This window comes from Vipera ursinii (genome assembly GCF_947247035.1).
Source record: "Vipera ursinii genome assembly, chromosome: 6".
Lineage (NCBI taxonomy): Eukaryota > Metazoa > Chordata > Lepidosauria > Squamata > Viperidae > Vipera > Vipera ursinii.
Window position 1 is genome coordinate 73977755 of NC_139515.1, and position 26340 is coordinate 74004094.

Below are 26340 nucleotides of genomic sequence, written 5' to 3' on the forward strand. Positions count from 1 at the left end.
GAAGCCCCTGCTCCAGCCTTTTTATTGGAACACCATGACATGTCTTTAAAATTCCAAATGCATCTCTTGGCCTTGAAAGACTCAGGATCTCAGGCCTATATATTTTCCATGGTGACCAGCACAGAAATAAATTCAGGGAGAAAAATGTAAGGTTGAGACAAATTATCTGGGAGGAGTTTGATTCTGTGACCCCTGATGAAGTGGACAGGATTATGGGGAGGTTGAGCTCCACCACATGTTTATTGGATCCGTGCCCTTCCTGGCTGGTTTATGCAGCCAGGGAGAGGACACGAGGCTGGTTCCAGGCGGTGATATCTGCTTCTTTGAGTGAGGGTAATTTCCCCACCGTCTTGAAGGAGGCGGTGGTGAGACCTCTCCTCAAGAAGCCTGCCTTGGACCCAGCTGTCTTGAACAACTTTCATCCAGTCTCCAACCTTCACTTTCTTGCGAAGGTTGTTGAGAGTGTGGTGGCGCATCAGCTCCCTCTGGTCCTGGATGAAGCGGATTATCTGGACCCGTACCAATCGGGTTTCAGACCCGGGTACAGCACGGAGACGGCATTGGTTGCTCTGGTGAATGATCTCTGGAGGGCCCGGGACAGGGGATATTCCTCTGTCCTAGTCCTATTAGACCTCTCGGCGGCTTTCGATACCATCGACCATGGTATCCTGCTGCGGCGTCTCAGGGGATTGGGAGTGGGAGGCACAGTTCTTCGGTGGTTCTCCTCCTATCTCCTGGGACGTTCGCAGTCGGTGTTGGCAGGGGGGCAGAGATCGGCCCCTAGGTCTCTCGTTTGTGGAGTTCCTCAGGGTTCGGTTCTCTCGCCTCTCCTGTTCAACATCTACATGAAACCGCTGGGTGAGATCATTCGTGGTTTTGGAGTTGGGTATCATCAATATGCCGATGATACCCAACTTTTCATTTCGACCCCAAACCACCCCAGTGATGCCCTCGCTGTGATGTCCCGTTGCCTGGAGGCGGTTCAGGTCTGGATGGGGAGGAACAGACTTCAACTCAACCCTGACAAGACTGAGTGGCTGTACATTCCAGCATCCCGGAACATTCAAAATGTTCCATCACTTTCTATGGGGGGTGAGTCTTTACCCCCCGTAGATAGGGCTCGCAACTTGGGAGTCCTCCTAGATGCACGGCTTACCTTAGAAGATCATGTAGTAGCCGTGACTAGGGGGGCTAGCAAGGTAATCTAAATAGTTAACATTTGAAACATATCTTCCCTTGCAGAAAAAAAGCTAACAGAGCGAGAGAGACCTTGTGGCTTAGAGGCAAATAACACTGCCTCATATGCAATCAGCCCTGGTTCGAATCTCAGATGGGTATAGCTGGCTGATGACGACTAACAAGTCAGAAATGCATCTCAGTTTCCCTTTAATTCTTTGTTAGTAATTTACACAAATATATGAATTGTCCGGTGTGACTACTGCCTGTTCGATAGCCTTCAAGATAGGCTGAAAACAGGAAATAAAGATTTGCCCCATGTTTGGGGCCTAGCAAGGTAATCTAAATAGTTAACATTTGAAACATATCTTCCCTTGCAGAAAAAAAGCTAACAGAGCGAGAGAGACCTTGTGGCTTAGAGGCAAATAACACTGCCTCATATGCATTAGTAATTCACACACACACACACACACACACACACATATATATATATATATATATATATATATATATATATATATATATATGTGTGTGTGTGTGTGTGTGTGTGTGTGTGTGTGTGTGTCTGTGTGTCTGTGTGTGTGTGTGTGTGTGTTTGTGTATGTATATTTATATGTATATGTATATGTATATGTATATAAAAAATGTTTCTCAAATATTTAGATAACCTTGCTAGGCCCCAAACATGGGACAAATCTTATTTCCTGTTTCAGCCTAACCCAAGGCCATCCACAGGCAGTGGTCACAGTAGTGACCACTCATATTTGTGTATTTGTTGGGGGATTGCTAACAAAGAATTAAAGGGAGACTGATATGCATTTCAAACTTATTTGTTCTCATCAGTCAGCTCATACACAAATATGAGCTGTCACTACTGTGACCACTGCCTGTGGACGGCCTTGGGTTAGGCTGAAACAGGAAATAAGATTTGTCCCATGTTTGGGGCCTAGCAAGGTAATCTAAATACTTAACAAACATTTAACACATATCTCCCTTGCTTCTCAGCTAACAAGGAGAGAGAGAGAGCGAGCCTGTGGCCTACGGGTTAAAACAATTGCCTAATGTGCAATCAGCCCAGGTTTGAATTTCAGAAGGGTGTGGCTGACTGATGAGAACAAATAAGTTTGAAATGCATATCAGTCTCCCTTTCTTTGTTAGCAATCCAAAAAAAATTTACACACACACACACACACACACACACACACATATATATGAGAGAGAGAGAGAGAGAATTATAATAGGTATAAAAATTCCATCTTTAAAAAAATCACAGTAAGAATCTTCAAGCTTCCTTCACAGAAGAAAAATCTATTTTGCTCAGCAGTGACTCTCAAGCAGGGTATTTCCAAAGGAAAAAGGTGGGTCCAAAATGATGCGTTGATGCCTATATCAGCCCTATTGTAAATTGCAGCCAGAAAGCTGGCCATTTCCACAGCCAGAAGCCACAGGGGAGGCGGTCATAAGCAAAATAAAATAAACTTCTCTATTTGTCTGGGCAGAAATTCTTTTCTTTGTGCCAAGCACAGATGGAGGACATTAACCTTAGCTTGAAAGGGTCATTCTTTTGGGGAATGCAAACTGAGCGGTATCTAAACCAGAGTTCACAAGCGATTGATATTCTGGAATGGTGATAATGTTTAAAAACCTTTAAGCATACTTGCAGCAAAGCAATAAAGATAAATTGCTACAACAGAGATCTTTGGAAGCGTTCCAATCATGTTGGAGCCAGGGAAAAAAGTCATGCTGTTTGGCAGAAGTGTTTTTAGGGAAATCAAGAGAAAAAGTAAGATCCTTGATGTTGCAAGAGACTGGTGATTATGGAGAGTTGACGTTTATCCCCAGATGTTTAATTTTTAAATATTTGCCATTAAAGCACGAGACATCTAGCTGGAAGGAATATCAAAGAATGTTAATCTTGCAGGAAATAAAGTACAGCTTATTATTGCTACATGGGCGTATTAATATGTGGGAGCTACAGCAAGAAAATTGGGGTATTTAGTTTCTGGTACTATGCTTAATGGCCTATTAGAGTCTGTCTTTTTAAAATGTACACATACGCTCTCTTTCTTCTCTTTGATGTTCAGGTTTTCTAGTCCGCAAAATTTATTTTGCTTTCTACTGTTCGCCCTTGCAGAGTCTGTTTCTCTGGTTGTCTGTGGTCTTGCTTTCGTGGTCATTCTTCAGTGCTGGAGATGGACCAAACCCGCGTGTTTTGCATGCAGACATGTCCATAATCAAATCCTAGTTTTATCATTGTTGGCTTTTTCAGGGTAGGTTTTTTTTTTTTGGTCAGGCGATGCAAAGAAATCTCTCCATTGATAGGTACAAGCAAGCCACAGGGTGTCATTGTGGACACTACTCCAGTGAGATAATCCAAATTGGATGCAATTGGATTATTTGGGTGAGGATGTCAAGGGGCTCATATGATCCATGCAGATTGTGCCTGGCTAAAGGAGCTAAAAGATTAGGTGCACAGCATTGTGTGCCAAATCATAATGGAGTTGGCTTGCACTGCACATGGCACAAAAGGAGCCATTGTGGTTTATTCAAAAAGCCATGGTTCTATAAGATGTGGATTGACATATAGGAACAGCAATTATGGTCAAATATTGGATCCTACAGCAATTATGGTGTCTCCCATCTATTCTGGTTCTTTAGCTACAAAGAGTAGGCAAAAGTAATTGTGAAGTATATTTTTATTTTTCTAATGTGGTTGGGTTGTTTTTTTCTTAGAAGTGGTAAGTGTGTGAGTATGATAAATATTAGGAGGAGGATATTTTTTTTTAAAAAAACCCTGTGTCCTATGGCCTTTGTACAAAAGTAATCTGAAACCACTACAGGTAGACCTCAATTTATGACTGGTCACTTAGTGACTGTTTGAAATTATGACGAACCCCACTAGGACTGGATTCAAAGTTCTGATGCCCCCCCCCCCACACCCATGATCATGTGACTGTACTTTGGGCATTCAGCAGCTGGTCTTCATTTATGGCCATTTGCAGTGCCCTGCATCATGTATTCTCATTTTTGACATTTTTGGCAAAAGAATTGGCAAAAGTTACTTCTGGTTTTTAGCAAAAATGCCCCATAGCAAACAATTGGTTAACAACTGCAAAAATGGTTGTAAAATTGGGTCAGTCACATGGGTGACCCCTTTTACGATTGTCACAACTTATGATCACGATGGACAACTTATGATCGTTAAGGTCGTAACTCAAGGTCTACCTGTACAATTGAATGAAGAAATGCCACTGATCCAATGAAACTTTCCTCCTGAATTTAATTGTAGCTGTGGAGGACAATGTTGTCTTTGGGACTTCAGTACAGAGAATCTGTTTTCAATGCACACTATAATCCTGCTAATTTTTGTTTAGAAAAAAATACTAAATGTGCTAAAGGCAGTCAGGCATTTAACAGCAAACAGCCCAGATTATTTGGTTTTAAAGGGAAAAACATAATGTAACATGCCCTATCCAACTACCCTAACATGTTCAAATTTACCATTGGAATGGCTTTCCTAATACTGTAAACAGTTAAATAAATGGTCCATGTGAGTCATAACCATGATGAAGCCCAGATATGGTAAACATTGTCAAAAGAATTAATGTACGGTTGTTGGTTTAAATGAGGTTTGTTTTGAATGGCTCAGGCTTGGAATGGCACGTAAAGCAACCCAGGATTGTTTACGGGCTGTTTCCTTTGTTCTTTTAATGCTTTTATATTTGTTAATGGTAATGATGTTAAATACTGTTTTAGTTTTGTTGTATGCTGCCCAGAGTTGCTTGCTTGTGAAATGGGCAACTATATAAATTAGATAAATAAAATACTTTACTTTTGCTTGGAGCACAATGTGATGTTTTAAAGATGCAATTCTAAACTTCATAATGATCTAGAATCATAGAGTCATAGAATTCTATGATTCTAGATCATTATGAGGTCTAGAATTGCAACCTTAAAATATCACTAAGCTAAACCTGGTGAAGGTTCGGAGTAAAGATGTTTGGTTATGCTAATTAAAAATGTATGAAAGTATCTTTGTGCAAATGTTGAGATATGGTTTTGCTTATGCAATTTCCACATATTTTCCTTGCTGCAATGTACAGCCTTGTTCCAAATAATTGAAGCAGAAGATGATGTATCTCTTCTATCTCTAGCCAAAAAAAAATTGCAAGAGATTGTGGAATTTCATCTCTCTTACATACCTACAGTATATTGATGCAAACACAACAACATTCTGTGTATTTTCAATTCTGGGATAAATGATAGAATTTAGCTATAACTCGTTGGCTCAGGTTATCAGCCATTTACACTCTTCCTGTATAAAGAGCCAAATCTCCCTAGAGTTTGGCTACAGTCACTATAATGCTGTGTCAGGAACATTCGTAGCCAACAATCAATCCAGAAATGAGCAAAAGAGCTGCATTTTCTTAAATAGATACAGCAATAAAGAAAAAGTTCCAGGAGGTAAGCAATTCCATGAGCTTTTGACATAGACCATTTAATGAGCTCCTTAGGGCAGGCCTTCTCTTTGGCTTTGGAGAAACTTGTGATGAACAGAACATTAGAGAAATTTCTCATCCTTTTTCTGCTTGTTTCTTTTTTTCCTGTGCATATACTTATAGATTGTAGTTTTTTTTATCATTCATAGCTTATAACCACAGGTGACTGGTTTCACAGAACACAGGAAGCGAAGTGTATTCACCTACTGCTTAATATAAATCCTGACATGTGTAGATGGGGTTTGTCCATCATATTCAACCATATTATAACTTATTTACTTTGGGCTTATGAACAGTGAAGCCCCAGCCATTGTAGCATGCAAGTGGTCTAATGTTTTGCCTCATTCAGTTATGATTTATTTAATAAACTATGGCTAAGCAAACTATGGCTTGATAAGTTGGAAAAATCTGACATTATACTTCTCTTGGATTTCTTCCTTGTCTTGGAAGGACAGCACAAGACTCCCACTTTCCCACTCTTGCAAATGTTCAACCATTTTAACTGATCTGCTTGACCATATATTTTATAAACGGATACATTGAAATGGGCCTTCATCTTATCCCATTTCTGCAGAAGTGTTTGTACTTTTATGACTTGATAGGACAGTGTTTCTCAAACTTGGCAACTTGATGTGTGGACTTCAGCTCCCAGAATTCCCCAGCCAGGAATTCTGGGAGTTGACGTCCACACATTTTCAAGCTGCCAAGATTGTGGAATAAATAGGAGAAAAATCTTTATTCTTGCTGACTGGCCATGTGTGATGGGTCAGAAAGAAAAATGATGAGTTTAGTTAGAGTTATTAAGGAACATAGCTTTGCAATAGTGGTGAATATGTGTTGCTTGGGTGTAGGATGAGGGTGAAGGTTTGTTCTCTGAGCTTGTGGGTTGGTTTCCAAACTGTCTGTGAATATTCTAGATCAGAATTTCTCAACTTTAGCAGCTTGAAGATGTGTGGACTTCAACCCAGAATTCCCCAGCCAGCATATAGCTGGCTGACGAATTCTGGGAGTTGATGTCCACCCATCTTCAAGCTGCCAAGGTTGAGAAACACTGGAGATGTTCGTAGAATCAAAATGCTGATAGGTTGAATTATCATTCAGCATAATGTAACCTGGTGCAATAGGACTCCAACTTTCCACACAGAGTGAACACTATAAACTATAAGCTATTTTGGCAAAGTGTGATGTCAAAATTGTGGCCCTGTTTCTGGGAACATAGAGCAGCCACTGATCACCACAGCTAACTCCTGGAATTCTCGTACTGTTTACTTTTTTTTTTAAATGCTATATTGCTTATCATAGACAAATTACAGACCAAAAGAAAATGCAGTGTCTGATTCTAGGTTTGTTAGCTAAAAAAAATAGAGCCCAAAATACAAACAGGTAGAGATGTTACCTCTCCTTTTTGCTAGTGTGAGCAGAAGCACACAAGCCATCTGTTGGGAACAGGCAAGCTCTGAACTAATGCTCTCCTTTGTTTCTCTCTGAATCTCTTGTCTAGGCTAGTATCTTGGAGGAGAGATTTGGACTATACTGAGGCTCAAAAATTAAACAGTCTCTTTGTGCCCCCCTCTACAAGAACATTTATTTCATGAGGATTGAGAGGGATGACAGGTGGCACCTGTGTGCCCTTTAATAGGAAGACAACAATGTCTGTAAATGCCTTCTGGGCCTCTTCCATTTGTAATTTCCTACCTGAGTTGTTGGCACCTGTTAGAACTTTCTACCCCAGCTTATTCTTTCATTCAATTTGATTTACCGTAATTTCTGCACTGATGATTTCTACCAGTTTCAGAGAGCACCTTCAAAAACCTGGTGGACTCTAAAACAGCCTCTGAAATTGATGACCTTGTAAATAACTCTTTTGGATTTTGGTCTCAGCATAGAATCTCAGTGGGTTAGGACGCTGAGCTTGTCGATCAGAAGGTCGGCAGTTTGGCGGGTCGAATCCCAAGTGCCGCGTAGCAGAGTGAGCACCTGTTACTCGTCCCAGCTTCTGCCAACCTAGCAGTTCGAAAGCACGTAAAAATGCAAGTAGAAAAATAGGGACCACTCCGGTGGGAAGGTAACAGCGTTCCGTGCGCCTTTGGCGTCTAGTCATGCCGGCCACATGACCACGGAGACGTCCTCGGACAAGCGCTGGCTCTTCGGCTTTGAAACGGAGATGAGCACCGGCCCCTAGAGTCGGAAACGACTACCACGCATGTGCGGGGGAACCTTTACCTTTATAGAATCTGGGCTTTAGTTCCCATAGGCCTTGACTTTGCTGATTGTGCAGCCATTTCGATTTACGGAGTTTCCTTGTAAACTGACCTTCTTACTGAAAGACAGAATGTAGCATCAGGTAAAAAATTCCCCCTTCCATTTTTTTCCCTCATGTGTTTTTAGTTGTATATTGAATTGTCTTGGTGTCACTCAAATAACTGGGACAACCAGTGAGGCTCAAAGTTCAAGAATATTTATAAAAATGTGTCTCAAAAGAAAAGATTGGTTATATTTCTCTTGAAATCCATTTCTGCCTTCTATTTTTGTATTGAAGCTATAATTAATCTTTTGCAATTCTTTTTAAAAACTCTGATCTTATTATGTCATAGTTGAAGACTTCTTCTAAGCAAGGTGGTTCCTACTAGTTTTGCTGACAACAGTGTTACTGTAGCTTTTCATAGCTTTCTTTAATTATAGCTCTGATTTTCACAGGATATCTTCCACCCAAGAAGTTAACCATACCTGACTCTGCTTAGCTTCCAAGATCAGACAGGTTTTCCACTTCCTGAAGACTTTGTTATAGACTCACTAGGAATCAGGATAATCTAATAATATTTCTGGGGAATAGAAGGGAAGGCAGTAAGTTTTCAAAGCCGAGCTATCTAAATGGGTTCTGACTACTGAAGAGGCACTGTTGAAGGAGTTTTTGAATAATTTATCTGATCTCCAAAAAACATCCGGCTTCTTATTTAAACAAAACTCAAAGCCAAACTTAATGTAAAGTATTACTTCCATTCATTCTCTCTCTCTCTCTCTCTCTCCTCCTTTTTTTTGGCAATTGGAATCAGCTTTCAGGTTTTTTATATAACTATGAAGGAAAGGCTATTTTTTGTAAAAATGCCTAGAATTTTGGAAAGATGGGAACAATATATATATATATATTTTTTAAAAAATAGAATCTGGCGGCCCTAGTGAGAATTTAATGAAATTCATTTTCTTTCATAAATAATGTAGTAGTTGGCGCTTGATTAGGTGAAGCGAGGAGGACTTGGTGGTTAATGAGATGCATAGCAGAAGAGATATTGCTTGCAGATGGTTGCCATTTCCAACCACACACACACACACACACACACACACACACACACACACACACATATATATATATAACCAAAGATAACCAAAGATCCACACACACACACACACACGTGTGTGTGTGTGTGTGTGTGTGTGTGTGTGTATCTTTGGTTATTCGGGGTTTTCCCCGCGTAGAACTAAAGGTGTAGGTGCGACGTTTCGACGGAATCCCATCCGTCATCATCAGGCTGGTGGCTTCTGCTTCCTTCTTCCTTCTATATTATACTGGTGTGTTTGAGCCTACACATGGGCTTTGTAAGAAAGACTGCAAACTGGAAGTCTGTATTTTATTAAAAATCCAAACAAAAATACCCCCCCCCCCGTAAGATTAAATGCAAGTAGACTTTTTAAAAATCTCTGTTTAAACACTGATATTGTTTACGGGAACAAAGACTGTGCTCTTCACATTCATAAGTAAAAAAGGTGAGATGGGACAGGAAGAATGCTTATCACTTCCCTCTGGGAAACTGCAGTCAGAGAAGTGGGGCACGGTGGGGAGCAGAACCCTATTTTTTTCTCCTGGAGCCTTTCCCCCATGGGTTCCAGATGTTTCCCTTCCTTCATTTGGGGGTACAGTGCAACCAAAGAGGGCTCAGCATCTGCCTGTTCTGCCACCCAGTACAGAATTCTCCCTGCCACACTTTGAGAGGAAGGCAACATTCCATGGATGTGTTTTTTTAGCCCACAGGCCATGGGTCAGCCCCACTGATTGATGAAGGCCTTCAAATCAGGGCTTGTTGCTGTTCCCTTATAGTCCCAAGTCTTCACAAAGAAATGAAAGAATTAAACCATGTCATAGGAAGGTCTAATAAGAAGCAACGAACATGAAACGGTTTGGATTTTTTTTGTATTCAGTAAGATGATCTGATTTATTTTTTTTGCTCAACAGACTATATCCACGTCATGCAAGTGCCCTCAACAACCTTGGGACGTTGACCAAAGATGTGGCACAAGCAAAGGAATACTACAGTAAAGCTCTCCAGCTGAATCCTCAGCACAATAGAGTCCTCTTCAATCTTGGAAATCTTCTCAAGTAGGTTTCCGGACTCCTTCAAGTATTATACAATTACAGTTGAGATACAGCTATATACAATTTTGCTGCTTTCAAGTCAGTCTGATAACTGCCTAGACAAGTCTCTGCAATTTCTCTGGCAAGATTTCAGAAGTGCTTTGCCCTTTGCCTTCTTCCTAGGACTGAGAGAGACCCCAAGTGTCCCAGCTGGCTACATGCCTAAGGTGGGACTAGAACTCATAGTCTCCTGGTTTCTATCCAGGCACCTTTAACCACTGCACCAAACTGCTGTGTATGTGTTTGTCCATGCATGCATTCATATATAGTATATATAATCCACCACACTGGTCCAATTCAGAAAGTTTTTCAATTTCCCAGTCTACAGTAGAGACAGAATAACTGGCCAAAGTCACCCAGCTGGTTTTCAAGGCCAAGGAAATACCAGAACCCTCACCCAGCATTTAATTACTATGGCTGTGAGAGAGAGAGTGAGGGAGAGAGTGTGAGAGACAAAGAAAGAACCAATCCAATGGAGGTCTAACTGGGCAACTGTTTAGCTTTTGTAATGCAGAAACTAAGTCCTTCCTTGGTCCCTTCCATTGTTTCAGAGTGCCTTGCTTGAGTTTTTGACTTAATGTTATCTGTATGGCTTAGTGTGAACACAGCCAGTTAGATATTTGGGGCACTGCAGTAAACTATTTTCCATTGTGATGGGTGAGAATTACAACTTACTATTTGATTGAAACAAGTCAACCTACATTATGGATTATGAGATTTAACAATAAACCATTGCTAAGATTAATCTCAGTCTAAGGTTTAGCTGTAAGACTGTAGTTAATCAAGAATTAAAGTGAAAGTGAAATCTCCTTATTGTCACGCCAAGAAGAATGAGAAACAGAATGGAAAGCACGCTAAAGCTTGTTTCAATTAGGATAACTGTAGCTTGAACTTTCTTGTAACATCAAAACTGAGCTAATGTTAGAATTAACTACAGAAGTAAGAGAAAAAGGTATGCAAGTGTATTATTATAATGGTTCTCAGATACAGTAAAGTATTTTATTATGTTTTAATGTTCTATCTGTCTGTCTGTCTATCTATATCTGTCTGTTTGTCTGTCTGTCTATCTATCTATCTATCTAGCTAGCTAGCTAGCTAGCTAGCTAGCTAGCTAGCTAGCTAGCTAGCTATCAAGCTATCTAGCTATCTAGCTATCTAGCTATCTAGCTATCTAGCTATCTAGCTATCCATCTATCTATCTAATTGTTCTTGACTTACAACCATTCATTTAATGACTGTCTGAAGTTACAAAGGTACTTAAAAAAGTGACTTATGACCAGCTGTCGGACTCATGACTGTTGCAGCATCCCCACAGTCACGTGATCAAAATGTAGATACTTAGCAACTAGCATGTATTTATGATGGTTGCAGCACCCCGAGGTCATGTAATTGCCATTTGCCAACTTTCCAGATGGCTTCTAACTTGTAAGGTCAATGGGGAAAGTCAGTTTCACTTAATGACCACATGATTTATTTAACAACTGCTTAATGAGCATGGCAAAAAAGGTCATACAATTGGTGTGATTCACTTAACCACCACCTCACTTAACACTGGAAATTCTGGTCCCTATTGTGGTATTATATCAAGTATTACCCCCCCCCCCGTCTCTTCCTCCCTCCCTCTCTCTGTGTCTCTCTCTATCATCTCTCTATCATCTATCTATCTATCTATCATCTATCTATCTATCTATCTATCTATCTATCTATCTATCTATCTATCTATCTATCTATCTATCGGTATTGTTTCCTATGAACAGCTAGATTATGCTAAATAACAGCAACTTTGTGCAGCTCTCCCTTATTTATCTACTCTTTGATATTGATGTTTTTCTAAAAGATAAATCATCCTTGATACATAGCCTTTAATACAAGGTTCATGTAATAGAGCTATATCATCTAAACTCCAATATCAATTGCTATTAATCATGCTCACCAACTGCTTTGTATACTTGCCTACAATATTTGAGGAGAAATACAATAATATTCAGAAATCCAATTTGAATCATACTGCTTATCCAATAACAGTTTGCTACTTTTTGAAGGCAGCAAATATAATTTGGTTCAAGCCACTCTCTAAACAATAATAGAAAAATGGATCTAAAATACCAGGTAGACTTTAAAAAAATCCAAGTTTGGGGTAGATGCACATGGCACGTTAATTTATTTGTATGGCAGTAATCTGACTACATGAAAATAAATGTTAATATAATAAACATTTCAAATGTCCAGACAGTATAATAACTAGACAACCCTTGCCAGTTGTGTCATCATTTCAGAGCTATTTCCTTACCTAAACAGAAAACCAGAATGGCCACAGATTGGCAAAAAAACAAGTGGGAGCAAGAGAGACTTTTCATTTCCCGCTGGCTTCCCCACTGACTTTCCTTCTGGGAATCTGGCAGGGAGCATCAGAAATCTTCTGTCCCCTCCCCTTTATCTCTCTTTTCCTCCCCTTCCCTTCCCTCCCCACAGGTAAGTGGCCACTGCTGTGTGAGGAACAGAGTAACAAATTATGAGACTGGTTGGGAAACTGTCATGGAACATTAAAAATGAAGATCAGATGACCATAGCAGCAGCATAACTGCAGCCAGTAATACTGAAGCAACCACATTTCCCCCAAATTTCATTGAGCCATGAATCTTGGATTTTGGATACATTTTGTAAGTTAGCCCATTTGAGATACCTTGGTTCAAAAATGGTTACCTTATGATGTACCAGTTAAAGTTAACAGTCATGACAGTGAGTATTTTAGTAGTATATAGACAGATTACAGTCATAATGTAATATAATGTCCCAAAGGTGCTTTTCAAAAGACAACTGGACTTTTTCCTTGAAGATGTTTTGCTTCTCATCCAAGAAGCTTCTTCAGTTCGGACTGAATGAGGGAGGATGGATTTATATTCGTTGCAGTCATATGGTCATTAGCACTCTTTCTGAGAGTCTTTGAGGGCACTTGGAGGTTTATCTGTGCCTTAATAAAGCTTAGAAAGAGTGCTAATAACCAGATAACTGCAAGGAATATAAGTTCTTCCATCCTCCACTATTTAGCCAGAACTGTAGAAGTTTCTTGGATGAGAAGCGAAATGCCTTCAAGGAAAAACAAAGTCCGATTGCCTTTTGACAAAAGTATCTTTGGGACAACCATGACCTGGATGACAGAGAACCTTCATAGACAAATGTAATCAGGGATACTCAACAGCTAATAGCTGTTTTTGGCTTTTAAGGCTGCATTGTAAAAATAATGGGCGGAGCCAGAACAAAAGCTGAATTTGATTTCATTTACATTTTATGAGTACAGTTGTATTCCATTGCCCTTGTTCTCTTCCTCCCAGATTGCTAAGCACATTGATTTGTGCTTTAGATTGTAAGCCGCCCTGAGTCTTCGGAGAAGGGCGGGATATAAATGGGATTTTAAAAAAAAAGATTGCAGGCAGCTGTTTCTTCAGATTTGAACTATACAGAAACAACTTAGTTTGCATCTTTTGCACTTCTCAGAAGAACATTTTCTTTTACAAATAAGTGGGTGTCATGTTCAAATAGTCTTCTAGTCCAGGGGTCCCTGACCCCTAGTCCGTGGACCAGTACCGGGCTGTGGCATTCCAGCAACCAGTCCGCACAAACAAACAAAGCCCCATCTGTGGGATGCAGGCAACACACAAAACTACGTACTCTTAGGTCCGTGGAAAAACCTTTCTCCACGGAACCAGTCCCTAGTGCCCAAAAGGTTGGGGACCTGTGTTCTAGTCTATTTACGCTGCATGTGTTTATGATGCTATTTATTTAGTCTAGCCTGTGAATGATGTACCAAATGAAAGGATGATCAGAGAATACATGCAACACACATAGCTATGGTTGCATTTTTGTGGGTGTCCCAAATGTTGTAGCTGTTGCTGTAGAGCAGTGCTTCCCAAACCTGGATAAAGTAACTCAAACTTGGGTAAATGTATTTTTTTAGGGGGGGTAATGACCCACAAATCCATTAACCATCACAACAGAGACATTTAAATTGATTTCCATAGATTTCTTTAGATTTCCATGTATACTAACATATATTCAAAAATCTCCCAAAGTATTCCTAATAAAACAAAAATCAATAAAATTACTGATGGCAATTTGTTCAAATGACATAAATATTATTCAGTAATATTGTTTTTAGAATACAGGTAGTCCTCAAGTTACGACAATTTGTTCAATGACCATTCAAGGTTACGAAGATGCTGAAGGAAGGTCCTTGAAGTTTGATAAGACTTTATGATGAGTGGTTTGGGGTAATGAAGGAAAAAGTTTAGGAAGCACTGCTATTAAGTTTAGACAACTTGAACATTTAGGACTGAGTTGGTGCGTGCTTTTGATTAAATTTTTCATATTCATCCAGATAATAATCTTTCATAATGAAATAAGATTCCAGAGAGAGTTATTCACTGTCATTAGATTTGTTTTTGAGCCCACAAAATAGAATATTTCTTACTTCCTATATTCTTTTAATAAGCAAAGCAACCCCCCCCAATTCTTCTAGCTTTCTATTTTAGCCAGGGAGTTTTTGATATGATATCATATTTTGATAGGAGACATGTAATGAATATTTGTTTTTTCCCCAGTTTTGAGATAACATGTGATAATTTTCTGGTTATTTCCCCTCTCTATATAAAAATAAAAATAATGCAGTGAGACATAGAGCCGGTGCAAAATATTATTGTGCTGCATAAAAAACCCCAGGGGTCTTGTAGATGACCTAGCTGAGACCAAAGGTGGGGTCAATTGTGTCATCATTTTGGAGTTGCTGTGCTCCCACAGGAGATCTAAGTCCAGCCCCCAGTGAATTCCATTGACTCTTACCTAGCTCTAATTTGCCTTGACTGTTAATAGATCAAACTGTTTTGTATAGGTAGCATGAAATAAACTCCTCGTACTTTTCTACTCAATCTTGGCTCCTGGTTTCTTGACAACTTGGATTTTTGCATATTTTTCTCTAACAGCAAATGAGAAATATAAAAATACCAGAAATTGGATATTAGAAGAAATAGCTGTCAAAAGCTCAGTAATATAGGTATATATTGAACCTGAAGGGGCAAATAAATGCCCATTCTCTTTATATTGCTTTTCCTTGAGCTTGATCTATGCAAACAAGCAGAACAATATGGTTAAATGGACTATTGCCATTTGAGAATGTGTATCAGAAAGACAGGCAGGGGTTTAGGAAAAAAAATAAACGTTTGTATTGTAGCTACTTTATTCACAAAGTCTTGAGGAGCAAACTTGAAACTTCCGTCTCTGTTTCAAAATTAATACTTTTTTTTCTTTTATATACCTACCGGTAGTTTGGAAAAACTGATTATTTTTCACTGTAGCTAATTTTTATAAATCCAGGATCAAAATTATGGCTCATGACCAGGCTTCAGTTTATGCCAGGCAGCAGTAGCATCTGCGAGGAATATGCACAGGTAGTCTTCGACTTATGACCACAACTGAGCCCAAAATTTCTGTTGCTAAGTGAGGTGAGTTGTTAGGTGAGTTTTGCCCCATTTTATGACCTATCCTGCCACAGTTGTTGAGTGAATCACTGCAGTTGTTAAATTAGTAACACGGTTGTTCAGTGAATCTGGCTTCCCCATTGACTTTGCTTATCAGAAGGTCACAAAAGGTGATCACATGACCCCAGGACACTGCAACCATCATAAATATGAATCAGTTGCCAAGCGTCCAAATTTTGATCAGGTGACCATGAGGATGCTGCAACAGTCATAAGTGTGAAAAAGTCATAGGTCCCTTTGTAACTTTGAACAGATAACAACAACAACAACAACAACAACAACAACAAAAGCAGTTGGAAGGGACCTTGGAGGTCATCTAGTCCAAAGCTCTTCGGCTTTGAAATGGAGATGAGCACCGGCCCCTAGAGTCGGAAACGACTAGCACGCATGTGCGGGGGGAACCTTTACCTTTACTAGCTCCTTAAGTTCTCTACAGATACATGAGAGGGGGATACAACCTTGCGATCTCTGCCCGACCGATTATGCAATCTACAAATAAATACCTTGGGTGTTTCCAGAAACCCAGCCTTGCGTCCTGGTTACTTTGCATGGCATATTTACTAGGTGAAGCTCACTATCTCCTTGAAAATGTAAGTATTTTCTATGAATCAGGCACTTGAAGCAGAGATCAAGTGTGGCAGATGATTGTCTCTCTGAAGAGGAAATTACATCAGGCCTTCACTAACCTGGAGCATCCACATGGAAATCCAGTGTCTTAAGATTTAGTGAGTCAATCCTTGGCATGATCCACACGAGCACTGCTGCTTTCTTACTGCCGTCTCCTCAGTAGCAACCAGAGGAAGTCTTTTGAAAATCCTTCTCAGAAATCTCGGACTTTCAAAAAATGCAGCAACTGAACTTGTTAAAAATCTCCACTGGGGCCAATGGAAGTTTGGTAATAAAAGTAATTGTGTGAGAAGTAGAGAGTTAGACTGGAAGCTAGGTAGCAGGTAAAGAAGGCTGGGAAAGTATTTCCCCTTATAGCTTGCTCTGAGTCTCTTTCATGGAAAAAAGTAGGATGTGTAGCACAAGCCTTTATGATAGGCAGGCAAGATACCGCATCTGTGTCAGGTAGATTTACGTTGTACTATACACACAAAGAATCCTGGTCGTCTTGTATTTTACCTGTATTTTGGTTTTCTCTCTGACATCTAGTCTCTAGTACTGAGACCTAGGCTGCTCCCCATACAGGTAATCCTTGAATTACAACTGTTCATTTAGTGACTGCTAGAAGTTACAACGACACGGAAAATAGCGATTTATGACCATTTTTCAGTGTTACAACCTTTGCATCATCCCCATGTGATCATGTGGTCAAAATTCAGATGCTTTCCAATTTGTTCAAACTTATGACCATTGCAGCGTCCCAGAGTCATGTGATCCTCTTTCGCAACCTTCTGACAGGCAAAGTCAATGGGGAAGCCAGATTCACTTAACAACCAGGTTAATAAATTATCAACTGTTAAAGTGATTCACTTAACAGCTTTGGCAAGAAATCTCATAAAATGGGGCAAAACTCACTTAACAAATGTCTCACTTAACAACAGAAATTTTGTTAGAAGGTAAAAAGACGCTTCTAGTTGGATTATATGCACCTAACCAACAACAAGCTGATTTTTTTAGCTTACTCCACACAAAGCTTACCCAGTTGGACTATAAATCTTTTATTTTTATGGGAGACTGGAATGGTGTTCTGGATGTACAGTTGGATAAGGCTGGAGCTTTTAAGCGCATTCCAAGTCATGCTAGACTGCCTAAATCTTTTTTTGAAATGAAGGATGACCTGGAATTGCGAGATATCTGGCGTGAGAGACACTTGCAGGAGAAGGATTATACTTTTTATTCTGACAGACACCAATCTTTTTCGAGGATTGATTTTATTTTGTTGACTAATGATTTTTTTTTGAGAACTAAAAAGGTGAAGATATGTGCAAGAACTATCTCTGACCACAGTCCAGTTTGGTTGGAGATTGATAAGGAGAAAAGAGACAGGCGCTCGTGGCGCGTAAATGAGAATTTGTTTAGAAATCAGAGAAATGTGGAAGAATGTAAACAGCGGATGAAGGATTTTTTTGAGATTAATATGAATAAGGGTACCTCTATGGATATGGTTTGGGATGCTAGCAAGGCCTATATGAGAGGAGTGTTGATATATATGAATAATAGACATAGACGTGCAGTGGAAACTAGAAGGAAAGAACTGGAGAATGAAATAAAGGAAAAAGAAAAGGCTTTGATTTTGAATTCAGAGGATGTGAAGATCAAGGAGGCTATTAGACTGTTAAGAGGACAATTTGATAAATTAATGGCAGATCAAGTGGCAACCAATCTGCGGTTTGCTAGGCACAATACTTTTTGCAACGCTAATAAACCAGGCAGATGGTTAGCCTATAGACTGAGGAAAAAACAAAGGGCCTCTAATATAGACAAGATTGAGTATAAAGGAAGGGTTGTGTTTCAACAGAATCTTATTAAGGATGCTTTTGTGGATTTTTATTCGAAATTATATACTAAAGAGGAAATTAATGTAAAAGATATTGATAAATATTTGGAGAATGCTAGCATCCCGGTTCTTACGCAAGCACAAAAAGAGGGGATTAATCAACTGATTACAGAAGAAGAAATTCTTATAGCAATTAAGGAACTGAAGGTCGATAAGGCGCCAGGCACGGATGGCTTGACTGCGGCCTTTTATAAAAATTTACAATTTGAGATGATAAAGCCGTTAAAGGAACTGTTTCAGACAATTCAGAGGGGGGGAAAGGTGCCACCGTCTTGGAAGACAGCTTTTATCTCTTTGATTCCGAAGGAAGACCAGGATGCTACTCAAGTTAAAAATTACAGACCGATATCGCTCTTAAATACAGATTATAAGATATTTGCTAAGGTTTTGGCTAATAGACTGATGAGGGTTCTGCAACAGGTGATTCATGGGGATCAAACGGGGTTTATTAGTGGTAGGCAAATGAAAAATAATGTGAGACATATAGTTGATGTGTTAGAGTTTTTGGAAAGGCACAACCAGATCTCTGCAGCGCTAATCTTTTTAGATGCTGAAAAGGCTTTTGATCAATTGAATTGGCAATTTTTGTTGAAAGTGTTAGATAAAATGGATTTTGGGGAAAAATTTTTACAGCCGATTAGGGCATTATATCAAAAACAAACTGCCCGAATTATAGTTAACAATAGCCTGACAGCAGCATGTAATATTGAGAAGGGCACAAGGCAAGGGTGTCCGTTATTGCCCTTGTTATTTGTGTTAACATTAGAGATACTATTGGTTAAGATTCGGAATTCGGGAAAAATTAAGGGGATACAAGTTGGAGATCAGGACTATAGATTGAGAGCATTTGCAGATGATCTGGTTGTTACAGTGACCCAGCCAGAGAACTCTGTTGTGGACCTGATGGAGATAATAACACAATATGGGAATGTTTCTGGATTTAAAGTAAATATACAGAAAACTAAAATTTTGGCTAGAAATATGACAGTTTCACAGAAGGCTCTCTTAGAAGGATTAACTGGATTTGAGATTGTTAAAAGGGTTAAATATCTGGGGGTGATTTTGTCGCCCTCTAATACAAAGCTATATAAAAATAATTATGAAAAACTATGGGGGAAGATTCAAAAAGAACTGGAGAGTTGGCAAAAATTGCAATTGTCTTTGTTGGGACGGATTGCAGCAGTGAAAATGAATGTCCTGCCCAATTTTTTATTTTTGTTTCAAATGATACCGATTCTTAAGAAAGATTCCAACTTGGAGGAATGGCAGCGTGGTATCATTAAATTTGTGTGGGCAGGGAAAAAGCCACGAGTTAAACTTAAGATTATGCAGGATACTCGTGAGAGAGGTGGCCTTAAACTGCCTAATTTTAAATTATATTATGAAGCTGCTGCATTAGTAGGAATAAGCGATTGGATTAATTTGACGCAATTGAGGTTATTAAATCTTGAGGGCCATGATTTGTTGTTTGGCTGGCATGCATATTTGTTGTATGATAAGAAGGTAGATACTGTGTTTAGGATGCATATTTTAAGACAGGCATTGCTGAGAGTTTGGAAGAAGTATAGACATAAGCTAAGCAGCAAGATACCATTGTGGGCAATTCCAAAACACGCAATAGAAAATATACATGCTGGTTTCAAACATGATGTGACTACGTACAAGGAAATTTTAAGCTTGGAAAGGAACGTTTGGTGTTTGAAATCATATAGCCTCTTGCGAGAAGAGAAGGTTGTTCAAACTTGGTTTCAATATATTCAATTACAGGCCAGGTGGAAAGAAGACCAGAAAAATGGATTTACAATGACTGATGAAAATTTGACAAAGCAGATTAGAAATCAGGGACCAGCACATATTAAACGGATATATCTTGCATTGATAGAGATTGACTCGGAAACAGAGCTTGTTAAGGATTGTATGATTAAATGGGCCCAAAATATCCAGGAAGTTATTACAATGGACACGTGGGAAAAGATTTGGGTGAGAAACGTAAAATTTACTCAAGCTCAAAATCTAAGAGAGAACTTTTACAAAATGTTTTATAGATGGCATCTAGATCCTAAAAAGCTTGCAAGTATGTATCCGAATTATCAGCCTAAATGTTGGAGGTGTGGTGATGAGGATGCAACATATTTTCACATATGGTGGACATGTAAGAAGGTTAAGGCTTTTTGGATAAAAATCTGGTGGAATATGCAGAAGATTTTTAAACAGAGGATAAAGTTTTGTCCGCAACTTTTTTTGCTGGGAATAATTGCAGACGCTACAGTTGTGGACACCAAGCTGATGTTGAACTTAATTACGGCGGCAAGACTTTTGATAGGCCAATATTGGAAGAAAGAGGAGTTGCCGACCATAGAAGAGTGGACTTTAAAGGTTTCCGACCTGGCAGAGATGGCGAAGATTTCGGCCTATTTGAAAGATCATTCGCAAGAACGTTATATTATGGAATGGAGAAAATGGATTGAGTTTATCCAGAACAAGTATAGGGTTAAGAAGTTTTATGTAGCATTCGAATAAGTCTTCTTTCGTTTCTCTTTCTTTTTTTTATTCTAGTTTTTTATACATATTTAATATTGTTAAGGTGTGTTTTATCCTATATAAGCTAGAGAGTGATGGATTTTAGAACTTATAGTTGTTAGTATATGGTTGTTTATGATTGCCTTTTTATATATATATACCTTGTATTTAGCTCTGGGAAGTCGGGGGGGAGGGGGGGTGGAGGGAGGGGGGGAGGGAGGGAGGTTGGGGGGAGGTAGGGGGGTATAGGGAGGGGGAAGGGGTTTTTTTTAAAGGAAAACTGTATTGTAAAACTTTTCAATAAAAAAAACAACAGAAATTTTGGGTTCAACTGAGGTTGTAAGTCAAGGACTACTGTAGCTGTATTTAGTATCTCTAATTCACAGCTAATTCACAGATAAGCATTGCAAAAATATTTAATTGGTCTTCATAACAACATGGTAAGTACTTCTACGATGAACAATTCATTAAGGAATACTTTTAAAAAATCCTTAAAAAGGAATTTCAAAAGAGTTAAAAAAGAAAGAAAAAAAAGAAACTTATGCTTCTACAAATTACCCCTTGTCAGAATCACTAAGAAATGCTTAATAAGCCAATAACTTCTCTGATACAACTGATACAAATTACTTCAGTTGTTAATTTAATAACATGGTTGGCTTCCCCATTGACTTTGCTTATCAAAAGATCACAAAAGGTGATCACATGATCCCGGGACAATGCAACCATCATAAATATGAGTCAATTGCCAAGCATCTGAATTTGATCTTGTGACCATGGGGATGCTGCAACAGTCATAAGTGTGAAAAACAGTCATGTCACTTTGTAACTTTGAACAGATAATAATAACAACAACAACAACAACAATAAAAGCAGTTGGAAGGGACCTTGGAGGTCATCTAGTCCAACGGTTGTAAATGTGAACAATGGTCATAAGTCACTTTTTCCAGTGCTGTCAAGGGCTACCTGCATCACCATCATAATTTTGGCCATTGTTTATCCCCTGCAGGATGAAGGCCTCTTCTGCATGTTTTCAACCAACACAGTCCTGAGCTTTCCTTTGCCAATTGGGCCTGCAATCCTTGCTGATGTCATCAATCCATGTTGTTTTAGGTCTCTTTCATGGATGCTTTTTGTCAAGTGGAATCCATTCTATGACTGCCTTGGTTCTGGCTGTGTGACCAGCCCATTTCCATTTCAATTCTTTTACTCTTTTGATGATCCCATATACTTTTGTTTGTTCTCTAATACATGTGCAGGTCTTTCTATCTTGTCTTGTAATGCCAAGCATCTCTCTTTTCATGCCGAGCATCTCTCTTTCTCTTTGCGCCACTTGTAGCTTTTGTGCCGATTGTGAGGTTAGTGTCCATCTTTCACCGGCATATGTTAGAGCAGGTAGTACACACTGATCGAAAACAGGCATAGGGGGAGGTTGTTCTTGAAAATTATGTTTAGCTTGCCGAATGCCTGCCAACCACATTTAACATGCCATTCAATTTCCTTTATTGTATCACCTTTCATTGAGATCCGTTGGCCAAGGTATATGTAGTGGTCTACTACTTCTAGTTCTTCTCCAGATGTAAACATTTTTTCTTTCTTTGGTGAATTTATTAAACACAACCTGGTTCTTTTTCAGGTATACTACCTGTATATCTGTCAAAAAGAGGCAAGATGGTGAAGTGGCATGCTGAGGGAAGCTGGATCCATTTTCTATGATTGCACAAAAGGAGTGAGGTTGACATCACAATGCTGCTCCTGTCATTTGACCTTTCTTGACACATCCACACATTCCCCATTCTGAACATATGAAAAAGCTCTAGTTTATTCCCACCCATTTCTTTCAATGATCTTAGAGTTGAAAGGGATCTTGGAGGTCTTCTAGTCTACCCCCCCCTCGCCCAGTCCAGCTCCTCTGAAAGAGGAAAGAAAATATAGCACCCTTCCAATCCCTATTATATCCCGAAACACACAGGTTCAGAGCCTTTCTTTTCTCGATCTGTCTTCCAATCATTACATTGATTGTTGTTTACTGTCTTCATTTTTAACCAAAGAAGTTGATATGATCAATCCTGTCTAATACAGAACCAGGGCCTATCTGGATTAAGGCCAAAATATTCTTCCTTTCATTAGATCAAGTCCCATATACAGTTCAAGATATCATCTACAAAATGTTGTAATCATTTTATTATCTTGACAAAATCTGCGCATTGTTCTCTATTTTTTTTTAAAAAGACCAAACTCTTAACAGAAAAAGGGGATAATTCATGCTGTGAATAATGAAGATATTTATTGCTGTTGCTGAGTTGATTTTTAACAAACCTTTTAACTGATACTAGCATTTCCTCTACTCTTCCTGGATCCTGATTGTTTCAGCAGATTTTAGGTTCTAAAAAATAGGTACTAAAATCTTGTATTCAGAAGAAGTTCAAATGTTGTGTAAATTCATACATTAGCTGACCTTTTGCTGCTGAGCAAAGCAGGAGAAAACAGGGATTTATAGTTACGGCTCTTTTATATTAATTAAAGTGTTGGCATTTTTGTCTCCAAAGCAGAACTATTTTTTTCTTCCTGTATGCAGAAAGACATTTTCCAGTTGCATAATAGTCCAATATTTGCTGGGAGCACATTTGTTGAAATCGACAAAGCCACAAGCATAACCCTCCAAATCCCTCATTTTGCCATGCTGCCATGGCACCTCCAATTCCATGTGGAGCTAAAACATAAAATAAATACAGATTTCATGCAATAGCTGCAGCCAGCAGTTTTGATTATGCCCTCTTTAAATGCCAACTTTTCAGATGCGCTTGCATTTTGAAATTCTGCTTTTTTAGTGCCAAGTTTATATTCTCTTCTATAACTTTGGAAAAATCCTTTGAATTGTTCAAGGTTCAAACATGCAGCCATTGTCATTTCCTGTTTTAATTGGTGAGAGAGTGTACCTGTGGTTTGCCTTTTTAGGAATGAATGTAAGAAAAAAAAATTGGCTCTTCAACTTTGATGCCCACAGGTATATGTCCTGTAATCACACCCAAAATATATAATTTGTGAAAAACCCACTTCAGAAATTAGTTAGCAGGGTTTCATTCGCTTTGCTGTTCTGTGGATGAGAATATTCACAGGGAAAAAACATGAAAAGGAGGAATAATGCAAGCTATACTATTATAAGACTGGGACTTTTGTTTCAGGGTATCTCAAAACAAGATGGAAGCTATTTTGTTGAATGTGATATTGAAATTGGGAGTTGTCTGAACAGTTGGACCCTTTGCCTGATATTCCAGCCTTCACTGAATAATTGGTTTAACCTTTACATGTCTTCTAGCATAAAACTATCTGAATTATCCTTGTGCTCTTTCATCATGAAGTGTTTAAAATGGTGACATGTACATGTAGTCCTTGATTTGCATTCATGGTTGGGACCAGAATTTCCGTATTTAAGCAAGGCAGTTGTGAAGTGAATCAGGTCTGATTTTACAACCATTTTTGCCGTAGTTGTTAAGTGAATCATTCAGTCATTCAGTGAATCCACTTCTTCCATTGATTTTGCTTTTCAAAAGCCACCTGGGGAAGTCATATGACCAGGGATGCTGCAACCTTTGTAAATACATGTCAGGTGCCTGAATTTTGATCATGTGAGCTTGGTGATGCTGCCATAGTTATAAATACAAGTGCCAAAATCCAGCTCAAGAATCCAGATAAAACTCCAGCAATAATTCTGTTTCCAAAAAATCTTACATTTTATTGAATACACTGCATGGTTATGATGAAGCAAAACTAATTCTGAGGTTCCAACACCAATTCATAGACTTAAACAATAGTTTTCCCAGCCAAACTCCCAACATCTCATGTAATCCATATCAACAAGTCCGCTTTGTTATGGGAACCATCTGCTTCAAATCCACACCTGTTCTGGTGCCCTTGACAAGACTTCAGGCTCCCACATCCACAACTGAATCGAAGAAGGCTTGTTTCTCCATCTACCTACTTAAAAGTAACACTCCACCCCCCTTTATCTAAAGGCAAGTTGAAATGCAGAGACACGTTGCTGCCAAAGTTTCATCCTTGACATACTGGTTGTAAGTTACTTTTCAGTGCCATTGTAACTTTGCATTGTTGCTAAATGGATGGTTAGAAGTTGAGGACTACCCGTATGTGATGGTATCATTTAATTTAATCTTACTGCTTTTTTCCTATCTGTGTCAAAGTTAGAAAAAAGGACACCCCCTCTCTTTCTGGCATACCATGTTCCTGTGTTTTAGTTCTATAATATGAAAATGAAAGAGATGGAAACTACTAATAAGTGACTTTATTTCAAAGAACAAAGTTCCCAGAGGGGAACTATTACCTTAATTAGTGTTTCTAGGAAAGCTTTTCATTAGCCAAACCATCTGCAGTTGCTACAGTTAAGGTCCACCTCTCTCTGAGCTGTTAATATTTCAGTCTTCTCAGGGAGCTTGAAATTCCAAGTCAAATATCATCACTGATTTTTTTTATGAAGCAAATTTAGAGACAGTAATAATATTTTTACAAAGCAAATTTAGAGACAGTATTAATATGAGTATTGATTAGGTCTGCATAATAGAGCGTGGTCTCCTGGAGAACCTTAAAACAGACTTCAGTCCAAACCCCTGCTCAAGCAGGAGACCCTATACCAGGGGTAGGCAACCTCGGCTCTTTTATGACTCATGGACTTCAACTCCCAGAATTCCTGAGTCAGCTATGCTGACTCAGGAATTCTGGGAGTTGAAGTCCATGAGTCATAAAAGAGCCGAGGTTGCCTACCCCTGCCCTATACTATTCCAGACAAGTGATTGTCCAATGTCTTCTTTAAAACCTCCAGTGACAGAGCACCCACAACTTCTGAAGGCAAGTCGTGCCACTGGTTAATTGTTCTCACTGTTAGGAAAGTTCTAGGTTGCTTCTCTCCTTGATTAGTTGCCATCCATTGTTTCTTGTTGTGCCTTCTGGTGCTTTGGAGAATAGCTGGTTTCCCTCTTCTTTGTGGCAGCCCCACAAATATTGGAACACTGCTCTCGTGTCACCCCTGGTCCTTCTTTTTACTAGATTAGACAAGTTCAATTCCTGCAACCGTTCTTCATATTTTTTAGCCTCCAGCCCACTAATCATCTTTGTGGCTTTTTTTCTGCACTCTTTTCAGAGTCTGTACACCTACCTTCTACCATCTTGACACTGCACTGCAAATGTTATTCCCAGGTTGCTCCACCTTCATAAATTTTCGTAGACCATCTAAAGGGCACCAAGTTGCAGAAAGTTGACTGTAGAATGAAAACGATACTAGCTGAGTTGATGTTTTAAAGTAAATTATAGTAGGGGTGGGGAACCTGGTCTCTTATGAGCATACACCTGGTCAACATGGCCACTGGTGAAGGTTGTTCGGGGTATAGTTCAGTAGCATGTAAAGAACCACAGATTCGCCATCCTTGCTTTATTTTTAACCATGACTTCCTGCTTCTTGTGCTCTGGCTACTAAAACAAGAAATGGCACCTGTTGGTGGACTGGGAGGGCAAGAATCAAATGTGAGAGGAATGTCTGTTTACTGTCAAGAGCAACAGCAACAAATGTCTTTCTCTCTGTCTGAATTCTTTCTCTCGGCAGTCCTAATGGACCTTTCTCCTGTCCTTGAGTTGGCAGATAACTAGGCCACCCTAAATTGCTTTGCCTTCTTTGTCGAGCTCTATTCTCCTTCA

At 39.2% G+C, this 26340-nt stretch overlaps 1 protein-coding gene across 1 annotated transcript in view; it reads left to right on the forward strand.

Moving 5' to 3' along the window:
• Positions 1–26340, forward strand: part of TMTC1 (transmembrane O-mannosyltransferase targeting cadherins 1) — a 154263-nt gene that overhangs the window by 102821 nt on the left and 25102 nt on the right. The window contains exon 12 of the mRNA XM_083365190.1: positions 9904–10047. Within this exon, the coding sequence (XP_083221316.1) occupies positions 9904–10047 (144 nt within the window). The remainder of the gene's footprint in view (positions 1–9903; positions 10048–26340) is intronic.